Source organism: Ovis aries, chromosome 21 (genome assembly GCF_016772045.2).
Source record: "Ovis aries strain OAR_USU_Benz2616 breed Rambouillet chromosome 21, ARS-UI_Ramb_v3.0, whole genome shotgun sequence".
Taxonomy (NCBI): Eukaryota; Metazoa; Chordata; class Mammalia; order Artiodactyla; family Bovidae; genus Ovis; species Ovis aries.
Window position 1 is genome coordinate 29,863,324 of NC_056074.1, and position 23,566 is coordinate 29,886,889.

The following is a 23,566-nucleotide window of genomic DNA, read 5'->3' on the forward strand; positions in this document are numbered from 1 at the left end:
AGAAGGGGAAAAGAACACTGTTTCTGCAGGGGAGTATCAGAAGAAGGAACTGGTTTGCTAATCCTTAAACACCAGAACCACCCTCAGCTCAACAAGAGTTTCCCAGCATGAAGAATAAATGGAAATAAGATTAAAGGACATAAGAGCAGAATCACAGTCTCATCTTGTAGGCGCTCACTCCAGAACATATATTTGTTGGGAAACAAAGCTTCATGAGTATTTTCACATTGCTATATGGCCAGAACATTTTGAACAAACAGACTTCAGCACTGAGGTTAAAGAAAGACTGAATGGGAATCCCCGAATGCCAGAGCCTCTGGAGAAAGTCTTCTCTCTTCCCAAGTCCAGATGTTTGTAAAACAGACATCTTTGCTGCTTCTCCCAGAGAGGGTGCGTTTACTTTCCAGAGCAGAGTCCCTCCATCCACCTCCAGAAAGGCAAATGGACAGAAGTACCAGCTATCCAACAGAAACTCCAAATTTCAAAATTTCAGAGTCTGTCTCTCGTGATACAAAAACCCACTGTCCACATGAGGTATACATCTAGTTCCTATTGCATCACCTCATGGAGAACTGAGGCAAAAAGAACCACCATGAGTTACACTGTGAGGTTATAAAAGGTCTGATTTCTGATGCGGAGACCTCACGTTTCTGTTACAGAAGGACAGAGATTAACCCTGACAAACTGGCATGTTAGCCTCTAAGTAGAGAAACATCTCAGACTCTTCACAGTTTCAGACTCAATAATATGACTTTTGTAAGTCCAGCTCCTGGAAGTGAACTGCATGTGTAATGTGACTCCAGCATATCTATACATCAACCAGTTTTACACACCTAACTTCTAAACTGGACAATCTCAAACCAGTTAAAATCCAGGACTTTGTTGATGGCAGCACTGATAATTCACTATGTCAACTCTTCATTTCAAATCTTCCCCTCAAATGACAAAGATTTCTAGGCATAACAGGAAGTATTACTATAGAATATGTAGAAAAGTAGGGTTGAAATTTATGTTTTGGTTTGAGGGAGAAGACTTTCTGGTAGGGATAGAAATAGTAAAATTATCACGGCCTTTGTTTCAAATGGTTATATACAAATAATATAAACTTCTAAATAAGATAATTTTTAACTGGAAACATCTACAAGCTAAATCTTGAAACTGAAAGTAGTATTAAGAAGACGGGGAAATAAGCACAATGTCTGAAAGTCACACAGATAGGTACCAAAACTTCTTGCTGGTACATGTTTCTATAAACGTCAATGGCTAAATTTAGGGGAATTCTTAACCAGGAAGAAAACTTAATCTGTTTCCAAAATAATCTACTGAAACTGTTAAATATTAGATCAGTATAACATAAAGAAAGCTGAGCACTGAAGAACTGATGCTTTTGAATTGTGCTGTTGGAGAAGACTCTTCAGAGTCCCTTGGGCCTGCAAGGAGATCCAACCAGTCCATCCTAAAGGAAATCAGCCTTGAATATTCATTGGAAGGACTGATGCTGAAGCTGAAGCTCCAATCTTCTGGCCACCTAATGCGAAGAACTGACTCTTTGAAAAAGATCCTGATGCTGAGAAAGACCGAAGGCAGAAGGAAAAAGGGCCGGCAGAGGATGAGATGGTTGGATGGTGTCACCAACTCAATGGACATGAGTTTGAACAAGTTCCGGGAGATGGTGATGGATAGGGACGCTTGGCGTGCTGCACTCCATGGGGTCACAAAGAGGCAGACACAACTGAGCGACTAAGCTGATACCGAAATACTGAAACTGAAAATGTGGAATCCATATATATGGTCCTCAATGTTCCTGTTCTATAGGGTGAAATAAAATGTTTTCTCTGGTTTCCTTTATTTTTAAACCATAAACCTTATAAATACATTACAATTTCAATATTCTAACCTATAGGTTTAATTCTATCTGAAAATGGAGCTCAATTTTTAAATCAATTAAAATTATAGAAAATGCATCTGTTATTTTAACATGCTCTATTTCACAATTTTATATAAGGCTAGTATTTATATTAAAAGAAATATCACATCTAAATAAACTGATTACTAGATCACCAAGAATATAATCAGTAGTCTTTCTTATGAGGGGTAGTTTATCACAAAATTCCTTATAGTTATAACGCTTCCTATTTGCAATGATTTTCTTTATCCACTGCCCCAATCCTGATACCACTACCCTCAGGTCATCAGGAAAGTATTTCTTTCTACATTTCATAGATTATGGCCTGATTCACCAAAGTTCACTTACAACATTTGCCATTCTCCAAAGTTCTTTAACATTTATTAATTTCACCTCACTTAACTATCACAGTACTCTGATATTTTTGAAAATGTGTTTATCACTATTTCACAAAAAGGAAACCAGCCCAGAGAAGTTAAAGAACTTACTTAACAACTCACAGGGTACACTGTACTATTAATCATCAACTGCTTTACCTTCAAATGCACTGAAGATGTAGGCTATTTCAAAATTACGGTTTATTCCTGCTTAAGACAGTGGTTTTGTCAGTGTATCATTTTCTAGTACTTTCACAAAAGAATGTTCAGAATAGCTCTACGGCCTTGATTCAAACACAGACTGCCACCACTTAGCAGCTGTGACCTTAGGTAAGTTCTTAAACTCCTTCTACCTCAAGTTCCTCAACTGAAACTGTTATGAAGAGTCAATAACAAAACAGTACTTTGTATAACTTAGTATACTTAGTATAACATCTGCTTCACAGAAAGCATTCAATAAATACTGGCTAGTATTTTTTATTATATTCCAATTATTTCATTTAAAATAAAAATTCAGGGCCTTTTAATTTGCTTATATTTTATATTTTTACTTTTCAACATTTCTACAGTTGGATCAAACTCTACGACCTTTCCCCACATTCTCAGTATCAAGGCAAGAATATGTCTGCTGATACAAATGAGTCTGCTGACAGAAAGTGTTAACTGAAAAAAAAATGCACAACCTAGTTTTAAGAATGACACCACAGTAGCATTTCCAAGTCCCATGCATAGCAGCTTTGGCAGAGAACCCTCAGGAGACAAGTATTAAATTCATACTTTTTCTGTGCTGTATTTCAGTCAAAATCTGAGCTCTTGCATTCGGGTTAATTTAACTTAATCCTTTATATGAAATTGAATAAAAAGAAACATTAATTCACAGGTTCAGAATTTCATGCGCAGAGGTGCCTGGCAGGTTGCAGTCTATGGGGTCACAAAGACACAAGACAGGACAGAGTGACTAACATTTTCAGATAACTAAATAAGAGAATGTAAACCACACATATCCTATACACTAGATGGCGCTGTCACACCAAGCACAGCAGAGACTAATGACTCAACAGTGGAAAGCTGAATAAACTACACGTGGCAAGAGATGATTTTCCTTCTTACTAAAAAACAGCTTGTGAATGTGAATAAATCTTTCTTTTTTGGACAAAGAACTTGATCCACAAAGAGAAGTGCAATAAAGATAATAAATTTTACAGAATTTAAAATGACATGCAGTTTTAATTAATAAATAATAAGCTCTTTCTAGTAAGTACTGTTATCTTGTTTTTTCTGGTTTCAATTTCTTAATGAAATTTACAACTTAAATGTCAAATTCTGTAGTTTACTCAGGGAGAAAAATGTCCAAACTCAAATGCACTTATTAAAAAACAATGGCCAAAAACAAACGAAGTATCAAGAGTATCTATAAAATTTTATTTATCTAAGGAAAAAAGTTTGCTTAGGATTTAAGCTAATAAATAATAGGGAGAGAGAAATGAAGGAGGGAGAAGACAAAAAGTCTCAAGTTGATGAATAAAATTCCAAGTTGGTTTCTTGATAAGACCAAGCGTTAAGAATATCTGTACACAACAACTTACACCTGCAAATATGAAGACCTACATTAAATGGACACGTTTCTAAGAAAATATAGAAGATAAAAACCAACCTAAGGAGAAGGTGATGGCACCCCACTCCAGTACTCTTGCCTAGAAAATCCCATGGATGGAGGAGCCTGGTAGGCTACAGTCCACGGGGTCGCTAAGGGTTGGACACGACTGAGCGACTTCACTTTCACTTTTCACTTTCATGCACTGAAGTAGGAAATGGCAACCCATTCCAGTGTTCTTGCCTGGAGAATCCCAGGGAGAGGGGAGCCTGGTGGGCTTCCATCTATGGGGTCGCACAGAGTCGGACACGGCTAAGGCGACTTAGCAGCAGCAGCAGCAGCAAGGAGACACTGACTAGACCTACAAAGAAACCAATGAACAAAACCAGACCAATAATCTCAACTAGACCAATAATCAAATTATATCAATAAACTGAAATGGTACAGATTAAGCCTCCTGAGAACCAAACAGGAAAATTCTAAATTTTCAAAGAACAGGTAATTCCCATTTCTACAAATTATCTCAAGACATTTATTTTTAAAAGGTCATGGGGCAGTGAAGTTCTCTAACTCAGGTTAGTGAACAAGTACAATATACAGACCAACATCATTAATGAACACAGATGTAAAAATCATAAAATCCTGAGTGAGTAAAAAAGGGAATTTATTTTTAAAATATATAGCCTGGAAGTAGGGTATGTTCCAGGAATACAGATGTTTCAGCAACCTATTTCCGTGACTAAAGTAATGATTCTAATTGGTAGACAGCTTCCTCGTGCTCCATATGAACGGGGACCAAGAACATGACGTGGTACAGCCTCTTTCTGCCTGTGTCACTGCATCCTTTCACCTCTTCCCTTTGTCACATCCCCAGCTCATTTAAGTCAGAGCTCACAGTGCATCTCAGCTAGAGGGAACATTAGCTGTCATCTAGTTATTCCAGAGTATCCAGGAACCGTACTTCCTTTTCAGAATTCAGGTAAACAAGATCAAGCATAACTAATAATCTCCACTGTGGTCAAGACTGCATGGCACAACGAGTGCCACACCCATTCCACCCCACACCAGTATCCTTTTACTCCTCAACAGGACAGTGCCATCTTCTACCACATATTACAACTGAACACAGTGAACTGATTCTTGAACTGGAAAGTCAGAGACAGGCTAAAGTGAAAGTCACTCAGTTGTGTCCGACTCCTTGCGGTCCCAAGGACTACACAGTCCACGGAATTCTCCAGGCCAGAATACTGGAGTGGGTAGCCCTTTCCCTTCTCCAGGGGATATTCCCAACCCAAGGATTGAACCCAAGTCTCCCATATTGCAGGCAGATTCTTTACCAGCTGAGCCACAAGGGAAGCCCGAGAATACTGGAGAGGGTAGCCTATCCCTTCTCCAGAGGATCTTCCGACCCATGAATCAACCCGGGGTCTCCTGCATTGCAGGCGGATTCTTTACCAACTGGGCTATGAGGTAAGCCCTAAGGTCTGCTAGCATTGAGCTGAAGTAGGATTTGAGCATAGCCGTGCAATCTAAAGTATTTATTGTCGTTGTTCAGTCGTTTAGTCATGTCCAACTCTCTGCAACCCCATGGACTGCAGCACACCAGGCTTCCCTGTCCTTCACCATCTCCTGGAGTTTGTTCAAACTCATGTCCATTGAGTTGATGATGCCATCTAAGCATCTCATCCTCTGTCGTCCCTTTCTCCTCCTGCCCTCAATCTTTCCCAGCATCAGGGCCTTTTCCAATGAGTCAGCTCCTTGCATCTGGTGGCCAAAGTATTGGAACTTCAGCTTTAGCATCAGTCCTTCCATTGAATATTCAGGGCTGATTTCCTTTAGGACTAACTGGATTGATCTCTCTGCTGTCCAAGGGACTCTCAAGAGTCTTCTCCAACACCACAGTTCAAAAGCATCAATTCTTCAGCGCTCAGCTTTCTTCACAGTCAAACTCTCACATTAATACATGACCAGAAAAACCATAGCCTTGACTAGACAGACCTTTGTTGGCAAAGTAATATCTCTGCTTTTCAATAAGCTATCTAGGTTGTTCATAACTTTCCTTCCAAGGAGTAAGCGTCTTTTAATTCCATGGCTGCAATCACCATCTGCAGTGATTTTGGAGCCCAAAAAAATTAAGTCTGACACTGTTTCCACTGTTTCCCCATCTATTTCCCATAAAGTGATGGGACCAGATGCCTTGATCTTAGTTTTATGAATGTTGAGCTTTAAGCCAACTTTTTCACTATCCTCTTTCACTTTCATCAAGAGGCTTTTTAGTTCCTCTTCACTTTCTGCCATAAGGGTGGTGTCATCTGCCTATCTGAAGTTACTGATATTTCTCCCAGCAATCTTGATTCCAGCTTGTGCTTCTTCCAGCCCAGCGTTTCTCATGATGTACTCTGCATAGAAGTTAAATAAGCAGGGTGACAATATGCAGCTTTGACGTACTCCTTTTCCTATCTGGAACCAGTCTGTTATCCCATGTCCAGTTCTAACTGTTGCTTCCTAACCTGCATATAGGTTTCTCAAGAGGCAGGTCAGGTGGTCTGGTATTCCCATCTCTTTCAGAATTTTCCAGTTTATTGTGATCCACACAGTCAAAGGCTTTGGCATAGTCAATAGAGCAGAAATAGATGTTTTTCTGGAACTCTCTTGCTTTTTCAATGATCCAGAGGATGTTGGCAATTTGATCTCTGGTTCCTCTGCCTTTTCTAAAGCCAGCTTGAACATCTGAAGTTCATGGTTCACATATTGCAATTAATCTTTACATCTAAATTATTTTATAAGCAACTGTGTCTTTCCATCTAAATAAAATTGAGAATCAGAATTTATAACATATGAGATTAAGAATAATTATTTTCATTTTATAAATCAAAGCCTTAAAGTTAAATATAATACTATCAGATTTTAAATATTTAGGGGACAGTGACATTTTCTAGGATACGATGGCCTATTGCAACTACAAATTCCCCCTATCTGAGGAAGAAAAAGAGATATTAATATGAAAACAAGAAATCTGTACGTCTAAAAGAAATTCAACAAATCAGAATAATAAATTTTAAAAAAAGGTATGCAACTGCAGAATGTCCTGCCACTGGGACTTATTATTAGACAACAACTGAGTCAGTCATTTGACAGGATGAATACTTGTTAGGATAAACCAGAGGTGCCAAGTCCAAGGTTCATCACCTCTTCCAGACACATTTTACTAAGTTTTCCCACTTACATTCTCCTCAGAACATACTGTCAATCCCATGTTAAAAGTAAGTAAGGACTCTGAGAAGGAGGATTCTGGGAAGATGGTGGAGAAGGAAGCACCAGGAATTTCCCAGATTCTGGCAGAATCTGATACAATTATTCTGCAACTCTGGAGTCCACTGGAGGCTTGGGACTTCCAGGAGAAGGCTTGGAGGATAAACTGTGGTGAATCGTGGTCCATCTAGCTCTCAGCACAGCAGCAGCTGTCCAGCACAGGTCCACAGCACATGCCACATACACTCAAGGAGCAGCCTGCAGGCAGCTTGTGAGAACCAGGGTGGGCAGAAGGACCCCAATCCCACAAATGAGAAGGATCCATGCTCTGAAAACTGCTGCTCCAGACAGCAGAGGTGCCAACAGGCAGACAGTCATTGTTGTTACACCCCCATATTGTTGGAAAACCCTCCCCCACTGCCTAAAGCCACTTCCACAGAATTTTAAAGGCCAGTGCTCCTCCTTTCCCTTCTTAATTTTTGTTTTTCCCTTTTGAGGAGCCAGACATAGACTCGGACATTCGAAAGCAATTGCATATATGGGGGAAATTAGGAAGTGACCACACACAGGTCCATGGGGAAGTGAAGACTCAGGAAATACCTGAGGAGACCTTAAGTTTAAACATCAGGCTAGTCCTTGGCACACAGTGAGCCAACAAGTTTTAAAAAATAATAATAAACAAAAACAGAGAACCTTAGGGAAAGGGGAAAATCAGATTGCCAGAGCTGCCACATTACTACGTGCATGTGACTCAGTTCAGTTCAGTTACTCAGTCACTTTGCGACCCCATGGACTGCAGCACGCCAGGCCTCCCTGTCCATCACCAACTCCTGGAGTTTACTCAAACTCATGTCCATTGAGTTGGTGTTGCCATCCAATCATCTCATCATCTGTCATCCCCTTCTCCTCTTGCCTTCACTCTTTCCCAGCATCAGGATCTTTTCAAATGAGTCAGTTCTTCACACACAGTGGCCAAAGTACTGCAGTTTCAGCTTCAGCATCAGTCCTTCCAATGAATATTCAGGACTGACTTCCTTTAGGATGGACTAGTTGGTATGTGACTAGCTGCTTCTTGCTACTTTTAAGATTCAAATGTCCAAATCAACAAAAAACCACAAGGTACACAAAGAAACAGAAACTATGGCTAGTTCAAAGCAAAAAAACAAGCCAACAGAAACAATCTGCAAAAAAAAAGATAGTAGATCTATTAGGAAAAGACTTTATGCCGATCACCGTAAAGATGCTCTCCAAAACCAAAGGACAATGTGGAAAAAGTAAAGAAAATGACATATGAACAGATGGAAATACCAACAAAAAGAAGTTTCTAAAAAGAAATTCTGCACCCGAAAGCACAATAACTACAGTGAATATTTCACAATAGAGACTTAAGTGCAAATGTGAACAACTAGAAAAAGAATCAGTAAACCTGAAGATAAGGTTTGCTCAATGAAAATTACTGATTTTGAGGCACAGGGGGGAAAAAAGGGTGAAGAATAGTGAATAGAGCCTAAGGGACTTGTGGGAATCTCAGAATGAGACAAACAAAGGGTAGAGAGAATATTTGAATACTCACTGAAAACTTACAAAACTTGACTGATGATATAAATATAAATAGCCAAGAATCCCAACAAACTCCAAGATGAACTTCAAGAAACCCACACAAGACATATTATAGCCAAACTTCCAAAAGCCAAATATAATGAGAGAATCTTAAAAATCACAAGCGAGAAGCAACTAGTTACATATGAGGAATCTTCAATGAGGTTATTAGATTTCTTATCAGAAACTTTGGAGGCCAGAAGGCAGTGGGCCAAGAAATTCAAATTTCTAAAAGAATAAAATTGTCAACCAAGAATACTATAACTGGCAAACCACCCAGCAAAAGTGAGACATAAAATAAGACATTCCCAAATAAACAAAAGTTGAATAAGTTCACTAACATCAGGCATATTTTGCAAGAAATTCTCAAGGGAGTCCTGCAGGTTGCAACAAAAGGACACTTGGTAAGAATTAGAAAACATACAAATAAAGACCTCAGTAAAGGTGATCACATGGGCAACCACAAAAGCTCGGGTTGTGTAACAACACTTTATGACCAGTTTTTGTTTCCTACATGACTTAAGAAACTAATACTTTTTCAAAATTATAAGTCTAAAAGTGAGTACTGGAAACTTAGTCTATAACCCTACATTTTGTTTTCTACATAATTTAAGAGACTAATTTATTCAAAAGAATTGTTAGTTTATGTTTTAGAGCACACAATGTAAAAAGATGTAATTATATGATATCAACAACTGAAAGGTGTGAGGATCAAGCCGTAAAGGAGCAGAACTTGTGTATGTCATTGAAGTTAAGCTGGTAAAATTAGTGTCATAGCTTTTGGATGTTAAATGTAATCCCCATGGTAACCACAAAGAAAATATCTATAGATAGATACAAAAGGCAATGAGAAAGGAACTGAAACATTTCCCTACCAAAATATAAACTAAAAGCAAGATAGGACTAATACAGAAAATAAGGGCCAAGAAATCTATAATATGTATAGAAAACAAATAACAAAATGACAAATAATTATTTCTAATCAGTAATTACTATGGATGAAATGGATTAAACTTGACTATCAAAAGACAAAGATGGACACAATGATTAAAAAAATACATGATCCAACTATAATGCTGTCTATAAGAAGACTTACTTTAAATTAAAAGCACAATAAGCTATTTTGTGAAGAATTTCTAAAACTCAACAACAAAAAAAGTAAACAACTCAATTCAAAAATGCAGAAAGGATTTCTAAACATTTCTCCAAAGATGATTTCAAATTATCAAATGACAATAAGAATATGAAAAGATGATGGACATTACTAATCATTAGGGAAATGAAAATTTTACTATATTCATTGGTTTGACAAAAATGTTCAAAGATATCATAAATGCGTTAGTCCAGAAACCTTGTCTCTTAACAGTGTTTGATTCCAAGTATCCAAGGGCACTATAATGGGTGTCTCTACAGACCCATCATGCCATGGATGACCCATGCTCTCTTTACTATGAGACACAAAGTCATTCGTGTCTTTAGTCAGACTGAAGAACCAGGAATCAAGGGGGTGGAAAATGGGAGCGGCGCCACTCAATGTTACTCTTAGTGACTCACTAGCAAAATTGGTGCTTCCTGTCATCACAACTATAGGCTCTGCTGGCCTAGAGGTCTTAGTTCCAAAGGGAGGAATGTTTCCGCTAGAAGACACAGAACTGGAAGTTAAGAGTGTTGTTGAGCTCCTCTGGGTTCCTCACACCTTTTAAATCAACAAGCAGAGAAGGGAATTATGCTATTGGCTGGTATGACTGATCCTCACTATGGGGGAAACTGGGCAACTGTACTGTGATGGAAGTAACGCAGAGCAGTCTGACTGTATGGGACCCCATAGGGTGTCTCTTAGTATCACCATACCCCATCATAAACTAAATGGAAAATAACAAGAACCCAATTCAGGCAGGACTATTAATGGCCAGACCCAGATTGAAGATTTGGGTCATCTTACCAGGTAAAGAACCACAATCAGCTGAAGTTCTTGCTGAGGAAAATACAGAATGAGTAGTGGATGAAGGCAACTGTAACACCACCTACAACCTGACCATTCACAGAACCAAGAACTATACTTGTTAAGAGTACTTACCCCTTATTTTATTATGAATATGTTCGTGTGAAGTGTGTTTGTATGCATGCAGGCATGCATGCACAAGAAGCAAATACTTTCGTTTTCTTCCCCCTCTTATTGCCTTATACGATGTAAGATGTATATCATGGTATTTAAGTATTTTTAACTTTACATCATAGTATTTTAGTTATGGGTTACCAAGAAAAGCAAACACTACCCAAGGACTTAGCATCCTTCTCTAGGAAAAGGGTTAGTGGTTTCAGTTGTATAAAAAGTTAGCTAATCATGCTAGACAAAAATATGACATTATTGTCTTTTTTGGTGGTAAGTATGGTTTAAGGAGTGCCAAGCTGAAAAGGGGTAGACTGTGATAGTTAATTTTATGTGTCAACTTTTCGCCAAACATTATTCCAAATGTTACTGCTATTTTTTAGATGACATTAACATTTAATTCAGTAGACTTTGAGTAAAGGAGATTACCCTTCATAATGGAAAGGGAGAAGGGGAAGGAGAAAAGATTACCCTCCAGTCAGTTGCAGGTCTTAACAGAAAAGAAGACTGACCTTCCATGAAGTAGAGGGTTCCTGACAGCAGAGTGCCCCAGGACTCAACCTGCAACAGCAGCTCTTCCCTTGGTCTTCAGCCTACTCTGGAGAGTCTGGACTCACGAAACCTCTACAACCACATGAGCCAACTCCTTAAAACCTCTCTCTCTCTCCCGACACATATTCACACACACACATAATCCTTACACATATTCACACACGCACAATCCTTACACATATTCACACACACACAATCCTTACACATGTTGACACACACACAATCCTTACACATATTCACACACACACAATCCTTACACATATTCTCACACACACACACACACACACACACACACACAGAGTTTTGTTCTGTTTCACTATAGAACTCTGACTAATATAGCTGGTCATAGTTTAAAATAAGGTTGTACTCTTTTTTAAAAGGCTAGTGGGTACCACAGTGTTAAAATATTGAAATACTGTTTCACCAACGACCCATACTACTATAAGGACAGTTCTCTGCACAGGAGAAGGGCCTCAAGGCTCAGCCCCAGTGCTACAGTTTATGTCCCCTGACTGGTTGTCACACTAGAGGTTCTAAATTATTAACATTGCTCCTTTTACACTATACATATATAACAATTACAAGTAACCTGAATGTTAAAGTCAAAACTATGAAACCTTTAAGAAAAAAAATTAGGACAATATCTTCATAACTTCAGAGTAGGGGAGATCATCTGAAATATGAGAGGGAAACCACAAGCTGGAAGATTTATACAAATATACAGTTACATGAAATGAAGAATAAAATAATCCACATACTAAAAGCAGAATAAAATTTAAAAAGCAGGCCACAGTGTGAGAGAAAGTATTTTCAGTTCACATACAAAAACAACAAAGGACTAGATGCAACATGAAAAGGCTAACATCCGAAATATGTAAAGCATTTCCCTGAATGAAGAAGAAAAATATAAGCAAATCTATAAAACAGAACAAGCAAAGGGCTGATCTAGAGTTTAAAACACTAGGACTCTCCAATGCCCAATAAACATTTGAAAAGATAGGCAACTGTATCAGAAATTAGGAGACTGCTAATTAAAATGCAGTGAGAGAGAACTACGTCCCCATCAGATCGGTAAAAATTAGCAAGTATCAAACAACCAAGAATGTGGGAAGAATGCGGGACAACTACTGTTTACTGCTTACGGAAGTATACGTTTGTAAACCACTTTAAAAAGTAGTTTGGCATTTGTACGTCAGGTTTCATGTAAAACAAAGTTCACTGAGATGCTGTTTAAACTTAAAGCCAAAAACTGACAATGACCCAAATTTCAGACAAATGAAAGAATTGGTAAGTTACTTGTGACATATGCACACTATGAATTAATACACAGCTATGAACAAAGTGAACAAACTGTATCTGTATACATCCACAGGAATGAATTTCACAACGTTAAATGAAAGAAGCAAGAAAGAATAAATTCAATAATGAAGCGCGCCCTGGTTTGATGGGTGGGCTACCCACCCACCCCAAGTGACCCCTGACCCTTCTTACCCTGCTCTACTCTTTTTACAGTAGCTCTTACGTTCTTGGACATCTTCTATGCTCTTTAAGAATGGGTCTTTGATTTTGGTTGCTGTTGTTCACTAGCACAGCCAAAGCACCTCAAACAGTGCCTCATACATAGTACCTGCTCGGTAAATATTTGCTGAACAAATTAGAATAATTCCAATTATATAAAGCTCAAAAACAAGTAAAGCTAAGTACCATACTGATTAGGAATGCATATAGACAGTAAAACTATTTAAAAGATGTAAGGTAATAAATACTACAGAAGTAATGGTATAAGTAACCACTGGGGTAGGGAAGACAAATGCAACAAGAGGGACACAAGAAATTTCTCTCTTAACCTAGACTTTTAAATGTACATAAATATGTATATAATATATACGTATAAATGTATGTGTTTTATATACATAGCTACACATAATATACTTCACAATAAGAAAAACATTGAAAAAAATTTCATTAGCACTTCTCTGCCTAATCCTACTCTTACCTTCACCCTGACTCATTTATCCATCACCACTATGACCCATACAGAGTCAGGTAAGCACTAAAACAGTTCATGCTACAGAACAGTCTAGGAATCTGACAGAAATTCTGAAATTTATACTGATTGGACTATACTGTTTCTTGAAATACTACTTGAAATAGGAGTCATTACATGTCAAATATTGGTCAAGAGAAAAGAATAGAAATTTTCACATCAACCAACAAGGCATCAACAGGAAAAACTACTTCTAGGTGTCACCTATCGGATATATGGATATAGACATAAATACGCCTCGCTTCAGTATGTAGTAAATATCTCAAATATACCTGTATGCTGCCAAACTCCACATTCTCATAATGGAAATGTGCACATTCAGCCATCTTCGGAAAGTGACCTTTAGTGAAGGGCAACCTGCAGTAGATGAAATACATGAGAGATAAGATCCCGGAACAGTCGGAACTACTAAGCCTGAGGAGGAAATAAGACAGGTCTAAGAGCTCGTGCAGCAAGCAAAACGTTTAATAAGCACATGCGCATGAGCACAAATATCCACTCAAACCTCTTCAAAAACACAGAGGCAAATGGGAAGTGCACAGGTCAAAACCAAAAAATAAAATAAAATAAAATAAAATAAAAAGCATCGTTATAGTACTCTCCTGATCTTGACCCACGTCAATGGCCCTAGAAAAACTATGCTTTCGGTAAATGTCATGGAGACTGTGAACAGCCTGCTCTAAGCAGAAGCAGCATTCCCACCACAAAACACAAAACCAGCGTTTACCTGTGAATGTTGTCACAGCCCATCAGTCCTGGATTGGTGGGTCTGGATGCAGAATGAAAACTTTATCCTTGTCTTTCCTCCACTTAGAATAAAAACATAGCTATCTAACCCTTTACCAGGTGAAAAGATGCTTTTTCTGTTTAAAACTGAAATGGACACCCTTAGATTTCACTTCAGAGTCTAACACTGGCATCCACATCAGGCTTTCTCAAATGCAGAGCTGAGAAACAGCGATATCCTAACTCAAAATACCAAAACTGACTTTTCTAAATGACTGATAGCATGTATTAAATGTACCAAAAAAGATATACTTGGACTGTTACTACTGAACAAACACAACATAATATAAAATAACATGAAAGTTATTCCAAGAACAAAATTAAAGTATATTTTTAGACATGTAATCTTCAGACCTGTTCTGCTAACAGTTGAGTCATAACAGTATTATTCAACATATGGACAGTAAGAGCTCATTTAGTAAGAAATCTGGATAAAAGTTTTAGGAGAACTAAAGAACTGATTTTCATTTATTAAAACTCATTGTAATATTATACTTACTTTTTCACATGTTTAACCTTCATACTGGCTGTACTGCCACATGTCTTAAGACTAAGGTCTCCAGGAATTTCTGGAACATCTGCTCCTCTGGCCTTAAATAAACAAAGACAAAAGATTTATGACCATTCCTTTATTATGAATACATTTTAAAAAGCAGATTATAGCTCATTTTAATGGTCCTGCTAACTCCATACCAAAAGAAATACATACTTATTTAATAATCTCTTAAAATTATATCTCTTAAAATCTCTTAAAATTGCTAAGAACAAGGAAAAACAGTCACCTAAAAATATTTAACCTTACTGTAAAAGGAAAAATTTTCTGTCAAACTAAGAATTTTCATTCTCTTATAATCACATTTTGAAGTTGTTATTGTATTATGTGCCTCAGCACAAATTCTCCCCTCAAAGCTGTTGGAACAAAATAACCCTGATTATGATGATTAATAAAAATTTAAGTGATAATATGAACATAATTAGGAGATCACAACATATATTTTTCACACTAATATTTGAAAGTTCCATCTATGTAATACCGCCAAACTACCCTTAGTCTGCCAGTTTTCTTGGTGATTTTTTAATTTTAGTGATACATTCAGCTGCATCATTTTAACAACAGAAACTGGAAAATCAAATGATTCTTCACACTCCAGAGAAAGCAAACAGCAAATCCAAATATCTATCTTAAAAAAACAAACTTATGCTATACAATCTATGGCTTGTCACAGAAAAAAAACGGCTATAGCCAATGTCAAATAATGCAGTAGGGGAGAATAATGTGGATTGACCATTTAAAATGAGTTAAGAAGGGATTCCCAAAGAAGATAAATACACACAATAGACTACTACTTAACCTTTAAAAAGAACAAAACCTTGCCATTTGCAACAACTTAGATGGACCTTGAGGGCATTATGCTAAGTCAAGTTAAGTCAGAAAAAGACAAATACTATATGGTCTCATCTACATGTGGAATCTAAAATCAAATCAATACAACATCAAACCAAGCTCATAGATACAGAGAACAGACTGGTGGTTGCCAGAGGTGGGAATGGGGAGACAGTAGGTGAAAAAGGTGAAGAGGTCAAAAGATACAAACTTCCGGCAATAAAACAAAAAAGCCATGGGAACTTAATGTACATGTACAGCACAGTAACTGTAATTCCTACCACTATCTCGGGCATCTGAAAATTGCTAAGAGAGTAGATCTCAACAGTATTCATCACAAGGAAAAAAAAATTTGTTAACTATGTATGGTTACAGATGTGAATCAGACTTACTGTTGTGATCTTTCACAAAGCATACAAATATCAAATCATCAGACTTACTGTTGTGATCTTTCAGTGTAGACAAATATCAAATCATACTACTGTGCACTTGAAACTAATACAGTGTTACACTTCAATTTTATATCTCAATAAAAGGGAGGAGATACATAACATCATCTCAAATTTTAAAAATGTTTCTTATTAAAAAAAAAAAAAGAAAAAACTAGCCAAGACAGACTAAATGTTTAAATCCATGACTTTTGAAAAATATGAGGTAACAATGTATGAACCTACAAGAATTAACACTGGATATATAAACACCATCAGGAACAACAGGCCCCATTTTGTCCGAGGTTTTTGTCCTTACTATGGTTAAACTTGCTATAAGGTTAACAATAGTTAAACTTCCTTAGTTTATTTATAAGGGTTGATGTTTCATCATCAATTGTCCACAAAGTCTTCTTATTCTGTCCTACAGGTCTTCCAAAGGGAAAAAATGTTATTATATTCTTCAGTAATGAAATAGAACTCATTCCATCTTGCAATTACATTATGGATTCATTGAACCTTTTCATAAATCTAATATAGGATCTCAGTATTATTTTTCCTCTACCTAGACAGAGTTCCTTCAAACTCCTAGGTATTATTTCATCAGTGTCTCTCATCATTCTTAATCCTACCACACTAGAAAAGTACAAAATTTTAAAAATACAGCTTTTTTTAAAAAAAATGGAAAAAAGGAAACACAGAGAAAAGGAGTTGGCAAACTTTCTCTTAAAGGATCAGAGGGTAAATATTTTAAGTTTATGGACCACACTGTCTCTCCCACAACTCAACAATTTTACAACACAGAAGCAGCCATCTGTAAATGACTTAATATAGATTCATGCTAAGAAAAAATTTTACTTGCAAAAACAGGCAGCCAGTAAGTTGAATTTGTCAACCACTGACCTACACCATTGACGCAGAAGTGAAATAAATCATTACCTAGTTTTTATGTTATGCTATCCAAATTGTTGCACCATCTTTAAAGAAGGTACTTTATGTGGTATACCTAAAATTCATCTAACATTATAAATCAATTATACCTCAGTAGAAAAAAAATACTTTAAAAGCTTGCTGATTTTGGCATTTTGTTTTGATTGAATGTATGTAAGAATTCCATATTTTTCACTTTTCATCCATAACAGAAAAGAGAAAACTGACAAAGATTTTTTACAATGATTAGATACATTAAATGTTAGATGTGAATAAACAGCAAGTGGCATGTGAGATTCTAGTAACGTGGGTGAAATTGACCACATATATTAATATGACATCTCAGACTGATGATTATACACATCTATTATAAAAAATACGAGTCCTCTAGTCAGTCATTCAACTGACTAAAGGACTTATATAAAATTTTGCAACAACCTGGACAACATTCTTTTGACTTCTATGATATCTGTGCATCAAAATTCACTTGACATAAAGAGGTCTGCTATACTTAAATTCACATTAAAATTTCTAACATAATGGATTTACAACATTTGTTCTGTAAATTATTCATAAATTGACTCAAAATTTAAATATAAAGGAGTTTTCAAAAAAAAGAATGTACTGGCCTGGGTTGGTAAATGGTGATGACTTTATTTGGCAGAATGAAAACTAAAATATTACCTGTCCTTTGCAAACAGGCTTTCTGTGCTAGATGGGCCATTGTTCCTAACACACATCCAAGGATAAAATAAGGAAGCCTGCCAGGTCTATGATGCACCCAGGCAGACATACTAGGGACCACACACCTCTGCAACCACAACTACTAAACAGGAGGTAGAACCGTGACACAGAGGTAAAGTCACAGGCTATCTAAATGGGCCTGACAGGAAGACTCTGCCTAAAAACACAAAATGGTAATAATTAGGCAAAAGAACCAATGGTCCAGGAAGCACGAGCAGATTTGAGAAAATATTTTTGAACCAACAGTTCAACAAGTTGATTCAATCAATTGTTGAATCAACAGTTCAAACATACCTATAACCATGTAAGTTTTGTCTAGCAATATTTTCCCATAGTCCAAAAATGTCCCAGGCGTAAAAAGTGGTATCATTAATTCTTTTAAGCATCAGTAAACAAAATTAAAAGGAAAATATAGCACTATTCCTCAACTGTCTGATAAACTAACATCTTCACCTACATATTATTCTTTGATCAAATAAATTTTCTTATATTTCTATTGAAAGTACCTAGCTTGAACTATTTCATTCTGTCGCTCTAAATCAAAAGTTAAAGAAATTTCTCCTTTAGAAAATACTCATTAAGAGGTGGATGAAACTGGAGCCTATTATACAGAGTGAAGTAAGCCAGAAAGAAAAACACCAATACAGTATACTAACGCATATATATGAAATTTAGAAAGATGGTAACAATAACCCTGTATGTGAGACAGCAAAAGAGACACAGATGTATAGAACAGTCTTTTGGACTCTGTGGGAGAGGGCGAGGGTGGGATGATTTGGGAGAATGGCACTGAAACATGTATAATATCATATGTGAAACGAATCGCCAGTCCAGGTTCGATGCATGATATAGGATGCTCGGGGCTGGTGCACTGGGATGACCCAGAGGGATGGTACAGGGAGGGAGGTTGCGGGGGGGAGGTGTACACCCATGGCGGATTCATGTTGATGTATGGCAAAACCAATACAATATTGTAAAGTAATTAGCCTCCAATTAAAATAAATCAATTTTTTTAAAAAGAAAATACTCATTAAGTACATTCATTCTTGGAAAACATAATTTTCCCAGTTTATCCATGTTATAATCATCACTTATTTATGCTTCCAAAACATAATTTATATCAATGTCACAGAAATAGTGCCACTCATCAACAGAAAATTAAAGAGACAACAGAGGGTATGGAACATACCACTTATCGAACATACCATGTTCATAAAAGCACCCACCATTTACAATTAAATTCCCTATGCATCTATCTGCAGCAACAAACTGACTTCCTATAAGGTTGGAGAGTATACCACAACTTACATATAAGCCATAAAAGAAATCCTCACTCGTTAAAAAAAAAAAAATACAATCTGGGAAAATTTTAAAAAGTGTCATCTGTAAGAAGGAAAGTATTTGTTTCTCCACAGTCTGAACCAGTTAAACCACACAGATTAAAGGGCATCCATTTCAGGAAAACATAATTTGATACTGAAAACTTGAAAAAATAAGAATTGGCAATGTTTTATCCTGTCTGTTTCTATGCTCCCTAACCGAGACAATACAAGAACAAACACCCACTCACACACAATCACATACATACACAGAGGAGTATTACTCATCCATAAATTTAAGAATGAAATCCTGCCATTTCAACAACATGAAGGAACTTTGTCCTCAAAGTGCTAAGTGAAATAAGTCAAAGACAAATACTCTCTTATATGTGGAATCAAAATAACAAAACAAATAAACACAACGAAGCAGAGGCAGATTCATAGACAGCACATACTGGTAGTCACCAAAGGAGAGGAGGGTGGCAGCGTGCAGGAAACAAGTGAAGTGGATGAAGAGGTACAAACTTCCAGCTATAAAACCAAGGCAGTCATGAGGAGGTAATAGACAGCATGGCTGACTACAGTTAGGGACTCTGTATGGTGACAGGTGTTAACTAGATTTATCCTGGTGTTCATTTTATAATGTATAAAGATATCAAATCACTGTGTTGAACACCTGAAACCAACAGAATATTGTAAGTCAATTATACATCAATTAAGACAAAGTAGGCAATAGAAAGGGGACAAGCCCAAGGGTATTACAGTCTAAGAAAAGTATACCAATGGTCTCACTTTTGTTTAAAAAAAAGAACGAGAAAAGAGAAATGGGAAAAAAAGAGAAAAGAAAAGTGACAAGAATTCATTTTAATATCTGAAAAAGGATATAAAGAAGTAGGAAAATTCAGGATATTTTTCAAGGAGAAACAAATAGCTCAATCTGTCCAGAGAATGACAATTTCATTCATTCAAAAATTATTTATTTATAATTTACTATGCCGGTCACAGATGCTAAAACAGTAAACAACAGTGATAAAGTCCTCATACTCAAGGGGCTTACACCCTAATGAAAAAGAAAGGTAATAATCATAAATACTCAGTATTTGCAAGTACCACAGAGAAAATCCAAACAGTGTAAGACAGAGAGGAGGACAGGGCTGGGACTTCACCGGAGGTGCAAGGCAGCCTGAAGTGTGACACGTGAAGGGGGTCTGAAGGTAGAGCATGGGCAAGCTGTGCAGACCCTGCAGGGAGAGCACTTCCCAGCTGCAGAAATACAAATGCAAAGCCCGGAAGCAGGCACATGCTCGGCATATTTGAGGAAAAGCAAGGAGGACAGTGTGACTGGAGCAAAATGATCATGGTCCTGCTTTTAAGAAAGATGAAATGAAACCACAAATGCAACGTTCTGAACTTGGGGGGACCGGAATAAAGTCAGCGTTATTAACGTAACCTGTAAAGTTAAAAAGAAGCAACTCACTTCAGGGAGAGGAAAGATGGGATTTCGTGAAAATCTGTAGTTAGTGGTTCCTACAGACCTTCTAGTGGGAAATGAATTCTTACCAGGCTAGAGTTACGGACGTGGCAGTCATCTGTACAAAGACGACAGTGAACCTGCAGGAACAGCAAAGACCTGGCAAGAAATTAACACACAGACAACGCACAGGCACTGTGAACGCCAACATTCAGTGGGAGAGACAGGAAGAAAGTCGACCCTTCAGGAGTGAGTGAGTGTGACTGCAGTTTACAAGTGTGAATTTCTGCGTGTGTGTATGTGTGTGTGTGAGAGAGAGAAATGGGGCGGGGGGGGGGGTGGAGAAGTGGGGAGAGGGCAGAGAGAGGGAGAAAAGGGGACAGAGTATGGCTGAGCACAGGCAATGCTCACAACACTGAGCATTAACCTTTTGCCTTCCTTTTTAGTTTTTTTGTATTTTGGAGGTTCAGAATTTATAACTGGTTTTAATTTTCCTGACTCTGGTTGTTAGCATGTGTGTGAACATTTTCAACCAAGACCATTGACCTTATTTTATCAATAATAATTTCATTTGTTACAACATGACCTGCTTTTAGCCCTGAGCCTTGAACACATTCACTTTAAAGTAGAAAAGGAAACTGAAGTGAGAAATTGTTCCTAACAAAAAATTTCAAGAATTAACAGGCTCCATTTTGAGAATTTGCCAATGATCAATACTAAAAATAAAGTGAATGGAAAAACACTGAGAATTTAACTTAAATGACAATTTAAGTTAAAATACTTAAAACTGGTGAAAGGTTCTCTCTTTTCAAGTTTTTGATCTTATTTTTTCAAGATCCTAATATTTATTTACTAAATGATTTCACTGTTAAATAACTGCAAATAAGTACTTCAATCAGTAATTTAGAAAAATTCTATAGCTTTTTTAAGAGATTTCTTTAAAAACGTTTAAGTTTAAGCTACAAATTTATGAAGAGTAATAAATAAATCATAAGCCATAAATCACAAAAGGACAGAGGCCTCTTTTAAGGTTTACTATTACTTCTCTTTTGACTTAAAAATGACTATGTACTACAGATCAATCACCACTAAGGTGATTAAATCAGTAATTGAAAGGCTCCCAATCAACAAAAGTCCAGGACCAGGTGGTTTAACCAGTGAGTTCTACCAAAGGTTGAAAGAAGAATCAATACCAATTCTTGCCAAACTCTTCCAAAATATGAAAGAGGAGGAAACTCTTCCAAACCATATTAGAAGTCCAGAGTTACACTGATATCAAAGCAAAACAAGGATGCAACAAGAAAAGAAAATTACAGGCCAGGATCTCTAGTGAACATTGATATAAAAAGCCTCAACAAAATATTAGCAAAGCAAATTTAACAATACATCAAAAGGATCAAACACCCTTGATCAAGTGGGATTTAATCCAGGGATACAAGCCTGGTCCAACATCTGCAAATAAATCAACATGATACATGACATTAACAAAATAAAGAATAAAAAAAACCATACGACATCTCAATAGATGGAGAAAAAGCATGTGACAAAATTCAACATCCATTTATATTAAAAAAAAAAAACTCTCAACAAAGCCAATTACAGAGCAAATATATCTCAACATAATGAAAGCTGTATCTGACACAGCCACAGATACCATCATATTCAACAATGAAAAGATAAAAACTTTTCCCCTAAGATCAGGAAAAAGACAACAGTGCTCATCTTGCCACATCTATTCAACACAGTTGAAAGTCCTAGCCAGAGCAATTAGGCAAGGAAAAGAAACAAAAAGCACCCAAACGGGAAAGTGATGGTTTTACAATCACTATTTATAGATGACACGATATTATTATATTTAAAAAAATCCTAAAGACTACACACACACACACACACACACACACACACACACACACCTGTTAGAATAAAGTTGGCAAAGCTTCATGATGCAAAAATCACTATACAAAAATCAGTTCCATTTCTGTAAGCTAACAGTGAACTAACAGAGAAATTAAAACAATTTCATTTACAACTGAGATTCAATAAATTGAATAAAAAGAATACCCAGGAATTTACTTAACAAAGGAGGCAAAAGACGTGAACACTGAAAATTTTAAGACATGGGTGAAAAAAGAGTAAAAAAGACACAAACGAAAGATGCCCACGGATCGGGAGAATTAACACTGCTACAATGCTTACTCTATTCAAAGCAATCTTTACATCTACTGCAATCCTTACTAACATTCCAAAGGCATTTTTCACAAAAATAAAACAGTTTTAAAATTTGTATGGAACCACAAAAGACATGGAAGAGTCAAAGCAACCTTGAGAAAGAAGGACAAAGCTGGAAGCATCATGCTTCCCGATTTCAAACTATATTACAAAGCTACAGTAGTCAAAACAGTATGATATTGACATAAAAAATAGGCACAAAGATGAATGGAAAACTATAAAAAGCCCAGAAATCAATCCACTTGTATACTGCCAATAAAATACAACAAAGAAGCCAAGAGTACAGAATGGAAAAAGGATAGTGTCTTCACAAATGGTGTCAGGAAAACTGGACAGTCACATGCAAAAGAACAAAACTGAACCACTATCTTATAACACACACAAAAACTAACTCAAAAGGATTAAAAACTTGAACATAATATGTGAAACCATTAAACTCCTAAGAAAAGACAGAGCAGCAAGCTCCTTGATATCAGTCCTGGAGACGATTCTTTACATTTGACAACAAAAGCAAAATCAAGAGAAACAAAAATAAACAAGTGAGACTACATCAGACTAAAAAGCTTCTGTACAGTAAAGGAAACCATCAACCAAATGAAAAGGTAACCTATAAAATGGGAGAAAATTTTTATAAATCATATATCTGTTAAGAGATTAATATTCAAAATATAAAAGAACTCACTGAATAGCAAAAAAAAAAAAAAAAAGAAATCCAATTAGGAAAATGGGCAGAGGTTCTGAATAGACATTTTTCCAGAGAAGACATACAAACAGCCAACCTGTACATGGAAGGGTGCTCAACATCACTAACCATCAGGGAAATGCAAATCAAAACCAC

General features: G+C 36.8%; 1 protein-coding gene across 5 annotated transcripts in view; it reads right to left on the reverse strand.

Annotated features, from left to right (window-relative positions):
* The window catches only part of ARHGAP32 (Rho GTPase activating protein 32), a 197,755-nt gene that overhangs the window by 89,324 nt on the left and 84,865 nt on the right, over positions 1–23,566 (reverse strand). For 3 of the 5 annotated variants that reach the window (XM_042238117.2, XM_042238116.2, XM_060404269.1), the window contains exons 3-5: positions 14,723–14,814; positions 14,165–14,206; positions 13,710–13,794 (exon numbers count right to left, since the gene is read on the reverse strand). In XM_042238117.2, the coding sequence (XP_042094051.1) occupies positions 13,710–13,794; positions 14,165–14,206; positions 14,723–14,814 (219 nt within the window). The remainder of the gene's footprint in view (positions 1–13,709; positions 13,795–14,164; positions 14,207–14,722; positions 14,815–23,566) is intronic. The other 2 variants (XM_027959915.3, XM_060404270.1) reach the window with 1 other exon arrangement.